The sequence below is a fragment of the Pelobates fuscus genome, chromosome 2 (genome assembly GCF_036172605.1).
Source record: "Pelobates fuscus isolate aPelFus1 chromosome 2, aPelFus1.pri, whole genome shotgun sequence".
Lineage (NCBI taxonomy): Eukaryota > Metazoa > Chordata > Amphibia > Anura > Pelobatidae > Pelobates > Pelobates fuscus.
This window is the reverse complement of record NC_086318.1, coordinates 278,646,991-278,656,124: the sequence shown is the minus strand read 5'-3', so window position 1 is coordinate 278,656,124 and position 9,134 is coordinate 278,646,991. Positions and strand designations below refer to the sequence as shown.

General features: G+C 44.4%; 1 protein-coding gene across 2 annotated transcripts in view; it reads right to left on the bottom strand.

Annotated features, from left to right (window-relative positions):
• Nucleotides 1-8,490: 8,490 nt before the first annotated feature.
• The window catches only part of TAF5L (TATA-box binding protein associated factor 5 like), an 88,913-nt gene continuing 88,269 nt past the window's right edge, over nucleotides 8,491-9,134 (bottom strand). For both annotated transcript variants that reach the window (XM_063441247.1, XM_063441248.1), the window contains exon 5: nucleotides 8,491-9,134. This exon is cut by the window's right edge and continues 371 nt beyond it. In XM_063441247.1, the coding sequence (XP_063297317.1) occupies nucleotides 8,729-9,134 (406 nt within the window). In that variant the 3' untranslated portion in view covers nucleotides 8,491-8,728.

Sequence of the window (9,134 nt, the reverse complement as noted above, 5' to 3'; positions counted from 1 at the left end):
GGGGTATAGGGCAGGAGGGGTGGGAGTATAATGGCAGGGGGTTATAATGGCAGTGAGGTGGGAGTATAGGGCAGGGGGTGTGCGGGTAAAGGGGTGGGAGTATAATGGCAGTTGGTATAGGGCAGGGGGTGTTATAATGGCAGGGAGGTGGGGGTATAGGGCAGGGGGGATTATAATGGCAGGGAGGGTGGGGGTATAATGGCCGTGGGGGGTGGGGTATAGGACAGGGAGGATGGTGGTATAATGGCAGGGGGTATAGGGCAGGGGTGGTAAGGTATAGGGCAGGGAGGGTGGTGATATAATGGCAGGGGGTATAGGGCACGGGGGTATAGGGCACGGGGGTGGGGTATAGGGCAGGGAGGGTGGTGGTATAATGGCGGGGGGTATAGGGCAGGGAGGGTGGTGGTATAATGGCAGGGGGGGTTATAGGGCAGGGAGGGTGGTGGTATAATGGCAGGGGATACAGGGCAGGGAGGGTGGTGTTATAATGGCAGGGGGTACAGGGCAGGGAGGGTGGTGGTATAATGGCAGGGGGTACAGGGCAGGGAGGGGGGTGGTATAATGGCAGGGGGGTATAGGGCAGGGAGGGGGGTGGTATAATGCAGGGGGGTATAGGGCAGGGAGGGGGGTGGTATAATGGCAGGGGGTGGTGATATAATGGCAGGGGGTATAGGGCAGGGGTGGTGATATAATGGTAGGGGGGTGATATAATGGCAGGGGGTACAGGACAGGGAGGGGGGTTATAATGGCAGGGGGTATAGGGCAGGGAGGGGGTTATAATGGCAGGGGGGTACAGGGCAGGGAGGGGGGTTATAATGGCAGGGGGGTACAGGGCAGGGAGGGGGGTTATAATGGCAGTGGGGGGTGGGCTATAAGGCAGGGGGGTTATAATGTCAGTGGGGTGGTGGGGTATAGGGCAGGGAGGGTGGTATAAAAGTTACTTACCATTTGGAATTTAGGAGGGTGCATGGGCAGCAGCTCCTTCCCAGGCAGGCAGCAGGTGCAGGGGATCTGTACAGAGTGACCGCGGGGGAGAAACCTGGCTCTGCGCCCCCTGCTGGTACACTCCGAAATAGCCTCCCTGCAGCTCAGTGTGTGAGTCAGAACACAGGCTGGGAATCCCCTCCTTGTGCTCTGACTCACAAACTGAGCGCCGGTCTGCCGGAGCTGCGGGAGAGCAGGAGGTACAGAGCCTGGCACCCCCTGCTGAGTGGCACCCGGGGCGGACCGCCCCTCCCGCCCCCCCCTTAGTACGCCACTGATACCATGTTTAAAAGGCATGGCAAACCTTAGACCGGTCAGTCTCCAAGAGCCTTAGTACAACAGGTAGAAACCTTTGTCCATGATCTCTGATACAGGCTATATACCACAATTTAAAATAACACATAATGTGAGACATAGAAGACACAAGCAGTAGTTATTGTACTGGATCATCTAAGGCATCTGTAGCAATAAAAAGGTTAGCTTACAGCACAAAATAAAGCATGTGTTGGACCGCTGAAAATTTAAACGTTACTCTGTTATTTTCAAACAAAAATCATATTTAGTATGGATCCTTTGCAACAAACACACAGGGCAGGGAAGATGTGCTGATTGGTGTTCTATACAATTAATCCCATATGGGGAATTAACTTTCAAATACTAATGAAGTGTCTCTTTTTTGTCTCAGTATAAAATATACTGAGCTCATCATTTAAACAATTTAACACATTTACACTTATCCCACTCTCATAGAAAGTGTAGTGGGCTTATGGTATTTTTAAAGCAACAATCATACCAGGCACACAGATCCCATGTGAAATAACTTACAATAAAACTTATACTTCTATGCAACAGAAAGAATAAAGCAAAAAGATTTAAGTAGGTCTATCAGGTACAACCTGTGAGTCAGTTCTTTTCTAATATACAGTACTGCTATCTTGCAGAAAGATAAGTCTTGCGCTCACTCCCATCACTACTGGGCAGCAGCAAGGACTACAATACACATCAGCCCCAATATATCATAAAAAACAAAGAAAAACAAGGTACCTGCGTTCTCTCCTTAATCCCTATGTATTTTTAAAAACCTCCATTTGTTTAAAAGTACTGCTATTTTATATATACACATATACATATATACACACATACATACACACACATATACATGTACACATATTGGTCACTCAGGACCTGAACTCACATTTCCCATACTGTTGACTCAGAGTGGGGACACTACTAACTTACCAAAGTGTGTCCCCAATATAGACAAACAATCACCCACAAAGAACACTTAAGACAAACAAAGGTGACCGGGAGAAAGAGAAGTTTGGGTTATACTTATAGATCTATAAACCGTGCTCCTCAGAACACCTATAGTCTTAATAAACCGGAGACCTCTTATGGTCTCAAAAACCTGTATCTACCTGAGATACCCTGTATCTATCTTAGATACTAACCTGGGTTACCAAAACCCTATATATTTAGACCAAATGTCTAATAAACCGGAGACCTCTTATAGTCTCAATATAAACCGGAGACCTCTCATGGTCTCAATATAACTAGAGTCCTTACACCTTTCCTACTGGATACAGTCTTACTAAACCAAAGGGAATCATAGACAATCAGTGTCAATTAAGACACAAAAAGGCTACTTACCCAATGGTTTTGCTGTTTGCTGATCCCACTTCTAGACACCAAGCTGAAAGGGTTAATGCTGTCCTGGACTCAATTCCCTCAATTCTGTATCTCTCGGTCACCACATCAATTGACGGGAGAAACTTGTTTAGCAAATAACAGACAGACACGAAAGGTGCTTGACAAGTTCTCAAATGCTTTACTGTGTAATGAGTATTTATGCAAATTAAGTTACCTGAGTCATGAGATATGCCATACAGAATATAAGATTGATTACTTCCTTAAATATCACATGTTATTCTGGCAATGTAAAGATAAGACTTTCTTGAATATGTCTGGATCCTGGGCAAGACATCCTGAGTATTTAGCATTGTCTTACATCCTATAGAATTGTAAGTCTGTCACAGTCAATCATATTAGAACATCCTATAGAATTGTATACTAAGCATATTATCACATTGTCATACATCCTATAAGGAAAAATGTTATTGTCCAAGTCTTTCACAGTCAGCATATCTATGACGTACATTAAATTTAGCATACAAAGCAAAAAGTAGTTTAACTGTTCAAGTCAACAATAATGATAATACATCTTATAAAATGATATAAGAGAAATTAACTATCTAATATTCTTTCACACCCGGTTCTGCGTGGACTACAGGCGGTGTAACGAGCAGACCACCACTGACGCTTACCCGATGCCCCAGGTAGACGAATTGTTAGACCGTATTGCCAGGGGGATGCTATCTTACCACCATAGACCTGTATAAGGGCTACTGGCAGATTCCCCTGGCCGAGGATGCTATCCCCAAGTCGGCATTTGTCACCCCGTTTGGCCTGTACCAATTTAAGGTCATGCCATTCGGGATGAAAATGCCCCGGCTACCTTCCAGCGTATGGTGGATAGACTCCTCGATGGCTTCCAGGAATTTGCTTGTGCATACCTGGATGGCATTGCGATCTACAGTGAGTCCTGGGAAGAACACCTGGTCCATGTAGGGGTAGTACTGGATAAAATTCGGGCCGCTGGCCTGACATTGAAGCCAGAGAAGTGCCATCTAGGCATGGCTGAAGTGCAGTACCTGGGTCACAGAGTGGGGTGTGGGAGCCAGAGACCGGAGCCAGTGGCTAACTGGCCCACACCTATCACTAAAACCCAGGTGTTAGCCTTCTTGGGGACGGCACGGTACTACCGACGTTTTGTCCCTGACTACAGCACTATTGCCAAGCCCCTGACTGACCTGACTAAGAAGAACCTCCCTAAGCAGGTCCTGTGGTCTCCAGCTTGTGAAGCCGCGTTTCAGGCACTGAAGCAAGCTCTTGTGAATGCCGTCTTGGCTGCCCCAGTCCCTAACAAACGCTTTCTCGTTCATACAGATGCTTCCATGTATGGACTGGGAGCTGTGCTGAGCCAAGTCGGGGAGGATGGAGGAGAGCACCCTGTCGCATACCTCAGCAGAAAATTGCTACCTCGGGAAGTGAGACAGATCCATCTGTATCATCTGAGACTGCTGGTTCGTCTGTTTGCCCCTTTTTCATGTAATTGCCTGTCTGTATGCCCCTGTTCGTGTGTTTCAGAATATACCGATTAAAACTACCGAACGGATGGCCACCCAGGAGAGAAGTGTGCTGCTGGTTAGCCTCTTGGCCCCAATTAGAACATTGTGGTTAACCGCAGACACCTCTCCATTCTAACCGTATTCAGGGTGGTCGTCGTTCGTATGCCGACCACGAGGCGAACACCGTTGAAACTACTGGTCGCCTTTCGTTTTCGTCAAGGCATACGAACACCGGTCAGTTCGGTAATTTGGATCATACGCATGGACTTAACCCAGATAACCATCTCATGGAGTCAATCGTATACCGAAAGACATATGAAAGACTTTGACTCCATGGCGATTGAACTGTGCGCATTGGATCTGAGCGCTATTCGGTAGAAATATGCACTCAGATCCAGGCTATCTGGGGATACGTTGCACGAAGCCCATGTATTCGGTATTTAAAAAGTTCTATATTTTTGTGTGTTTTTGCAGTCATGTATAAAATGGCGATTCACCTCTATCCCTGGAGATAATTGGATTCCTTCCAATTATCTCCAGGATAGAGAGGAGGGATTTACTCATGTAAAGGGGGAGTGTTTACACCTGAGCCACTGCGATTGTCCAATATATGTCCCAGTCTTCCATCTGGTCCCCTAGGGGAGTGTCCACCAGATGGGAGATCTGCATAAATACCGGGCAGGTAGCCCTCATTAAATCAGTTCTTGTTTTACCCTCAACTACGGAGCTTGGTCTCGTGATTGGGGGGGATTTACTATACACGGATAGAGACTGGCTGCTGGGAACGTAAGCCGCTTGGATGCTATATCGGTCCGTCTGTTAGCAGCAGTTCGTAGGAATACAGTTCGGGAGTTTGGATTATTATTAAGTATGCTGTTCGGGAGTTTGGAGTTCTAAAACAGCCGTGCCTGCATTTCTGAAAGGGGAAGCTCTACTAAGTGGCAGTTCACTCCTACTAAGTTCACTCCTTTATGCCGGGAGTGTCTTAACAGTGTAATTAAACCAGAGTTCTTCTTCACCCTCAATCTAGAATCCTGTCTCTTATTGGGGGAATTGCTATGTCACTACAAGGGATTGCTATGCTCTGCATGCTCCCTTGGATAATCACTACTAAGCTCTTTTAAGAGCTTGTAGCCGTCTTGCTCTCTGAAGGAGTCTACGGTGGTTATGGTGTTGGCTGGGGTGCTTGGAGCCCTCTGTAAGCGCTAGGAGCATCCTTCAACGGGGGTACCCAGTCGGGGGGTGCCAGGTGATCCGTTACAATCCGTAAAACCGATAATCAGTCGATCCCTAGTATGGTGGAACATTATGATCTTTACTTGTTCTTATCCACAAATCATCAAGGTGAGGACTCCAGTCATCAATATATCCAAGAGTGGGGATTACACCACTTCACGCCATTTATTAGGATCCAAAAGGAGGCTCCATCATATGTGGGTGCAATTCTACTCACCTACCTAAAATTTTTAACGGTAAATATACATTATATTGGTGTCTATTTTGTTTAAGATTTCATACTTCCTTAATCTTTTTTAGACAAAGTGATATCACATAGCCTTAGGCTGAGATTATACTGCCGACACACAGAAGTAGAACCAAATTTTAGCTTAGACACTGTAGGTAAATTTCCTCTTAAATGTCCCACCAATATTTTACATTCTACACTATGTTTTCTTTGACTGTCCCCTCCTCATTTCATATTGAGGAATTCTCAATGCGCTACTCACTTCTTTATGTGTGTAACTGTCAGTATGTGGCCCCAGATGCCACTTATGAGAAAGTCACTGTATAATTAAACATTTTATCAGATTTATTTTCAAAGTAACTGCAGAGCTCTTCTAACCAGTGTCTTGCTCATTCAGAAGTCAAGCCTGCAAGTTGGTGTGTAACTTGATTACCATATTTTCTATGCATGTATAGTTGCATAGCTGAAAAATACCTTAATGACTTGGAAAGGATCTGCAAAGAGGAGTGGGACAAAATGCCTCCTGAGACGTGTGCAAACCTGGTGGGCAACTACAAGAAACGTCTGACCTCTGATTGCCAACAAGGGTTTTGCCACCTAGTACTGCCATAGTTACATAGCTGAAAAGAGGCTTGCGTCCATCGAGTTTAGCCTCTCATGTTTTTGCTTTTGATCCAAAAGAAGGCAAAAAAAAAAAAAAAGTCTGAAGTGCTTCCAATTTTGCAACAAACTAGGAAACAATTCCAATAGCTGCTTGATCTAAGGAGATATTAACCCACTAATTAGAAATTATATCCCTGTATGTAATGTTTTTGCAAGTATTTATCCAATTGCTGTTTAAAAAACCCTTAAGGACCAAACTTCTGGAATAAAAGGGAATCATCACATGTTACACGTCAAGTGTCATTAAGGGGTTAAAGGGACGCTATAGGCACCTGAACAACTTGAGCTTAATGGGGTTGTCCAGGTGAGTACAATAGCTCCCTGCAAGCTTTTTCAGAGCCGACAGTGTGGGAGATAAAGATCTTCTGCACACAGCGTCGGCTTGGGCTGACTGGCAGAAGACTGGAGACACAGCAGGAGGATCCAAACCGTAAGTACACTTATTTAAAAAAAAAATGAGAGACAGAAATAGACTGATAGAAAGACGTAGATAGTGTGTGTATGTAGGTTTACAATTTGTGTTTTTATACAAACACTATAGAGATATCAATATAGACAGTGAGCTGAGATGTCAGTCAGCTCAACTCACGAAGGCGCACATGCACGGTAGAGGGCTCAGTTCATTCATAGAACAGCATTCAATGCAGCTCTATGAAGAACAATGTGATTGGTGCAGCGCAAAGCCGCGCATGCACACCAGACAGCTATGACTCTTCTCTCAGAGAAGCGTCTGATTGAACTCTGCTTATGTCATTTTGACAAAAAGGGGGCGTGGCCTGTCGAGGATCTTGGCGCTGGAACGGAGGTAAGTTTTAATGATAAAAAAAAGAGCAATCAAAGCGCTTTTTAAATGGCAAACTAATAAAAGCAAGAAAGAAGGCTAGGGGACCTGTCTTTCTTGCTTTTTATTGTCTGACTATATTGCTCCTGGACTCTGATAAAACCACCTCTTCAGGCAGAGAATTCCATATCCTTATTACGCTCACTGCAAAAAAAAAAAAAAAAAAAGTTTCTTTGCCTTAGATGAAATCTCCTTTCTTCCAGCCTAAATGTGTGACCTTGTGTCCCATGTATAGCCCTGTTTATGAATAGATTTCCTGATAAAGGTTTGTTCTGGCCCCGAGTATATTTGTATAATGTTATCATATCCCCTCTGAGGCACCTTTTTTCAAAACTTAAAGATTGAAATATTTTAAACCTTTCTTCGTAACTAAAATGCTCCATTCCTTTTATCAATTTTGTGAATATCTTTCAACATAATAAAGTTCAGCATCTGTCAGGGTTATTGAGGTAACATTATTTTACCAATTTATTAATATTTTTTTTAATTTCAAAGATATTTGACAAATTGATTTGTGAGTTTTTATATTTGATTTGGTGCATCCAATTTACAAATTGCCTTGCTGGTGAATGACTTCTCATATTAAAGGACCACTCTAGGCACCCAGACCACTTCAGCTTAATGAGGTGGTCTGGGTGCCAGGTCCTTCTAGGGTTAACCCATTTTTTCAGAAACATAGCAGTTTCAGAGAAACTGCTATGCTTATGAATGGGTTAAGCCTTCCCCCTATGTCCTCTAGTGGCTGTCTCATTGACAGCCGCTAGAGGCGCTTGCGTGATTCTCACTGTGATTTTCACAGTGAGAGCACGCCAGCGTCCATAGGAAAGCATTATGAATGCTTTCCTATGTGACCGGCTGAATGCGCGCGCAGCTCTTGCCGCGCGTGCGCATTCAGCCGACGGGGAGGAGAAGAGGCGGATCGGAGGAGGAGATCTCTCCGCCCAGCGCTGGAAAAAGGTAAGATTTAACCCCTTTCCCCTTTCCAGAGCCGGGCGGGAGGGGGTCCCTGAGGGTGGGGGCACCCTCAGGGCCCTCTAGTGCCAGGAAAACGAGTATGCTTTCCTGGCACTAGAGTGGTCCTTTAAAGATAACGGTGGGCAGTGTTAAAGAGGGTTTTTTTAAATCATTGGCTAGCTGGAAGGCTGACTAAGCAGGCCGGCCCTCTTTTATTGATGGCCCATTATGGGTATCACCAGTGAGTCAGATCACATAATTTGTGATGCCCCTTGTGCCTCCCTCTACAGCATCCTAATTCCACTCCTCCCATTGTTGGGAGGTATGGATCTTCATTATTATCACATACACACCAAAAAAAAAAAGTTATTGCCTTAGAAAATAAATCATGTTTAATGCTGAAGATGTAGTAATTTTTATTTACATTTAAAAAAAAATAAAGGAATGGATATTTTAACTCTATAGTAGGTGCAGTGCATTTTTAACATCTGCTTTTACAAGTGAAAGTTTACAAAAAAAATAAAAAAAATCTTTGCAGTGGAAAATTAAACTGCTTTTATATCTATCCTCAGAATTCCTTACTGATACATGATCACTACTAAACATAAATAGCATACATTACTGTTTTTTTTTTTAAGCAATCCCAGTCACCATAAGTAGGTTATAGGCCATAAATTGAACACTTAAAACATTACTGGTCTGTCCCGTGTACACACCAACTAGCTCGCTAGAAGAACCATCAGATGGGGTATTGCAATAAGTATTACGGATATCCCAAACTCGAACAGAGTTATCCATTGATGCAGAGGCAATCAAGCTGCTATCTGGGCTGAATGAGAGACTGTTAATATTGTCTGAATGTCCTCGCAATTCCTTATAAAGTGTTCCGGAGGCCAAATCCCATAATTTTAGGCGCTGATCTTCACCAGCAGAAGCAAGGTACTTCCCATTAGGTGAAAAAGCAAGAGCCATTACAGGACCCCGATGTCCAGTGAAAAGTCTTACAGAACTACCCTGCTGAGTGCTCCACAGCCGCACG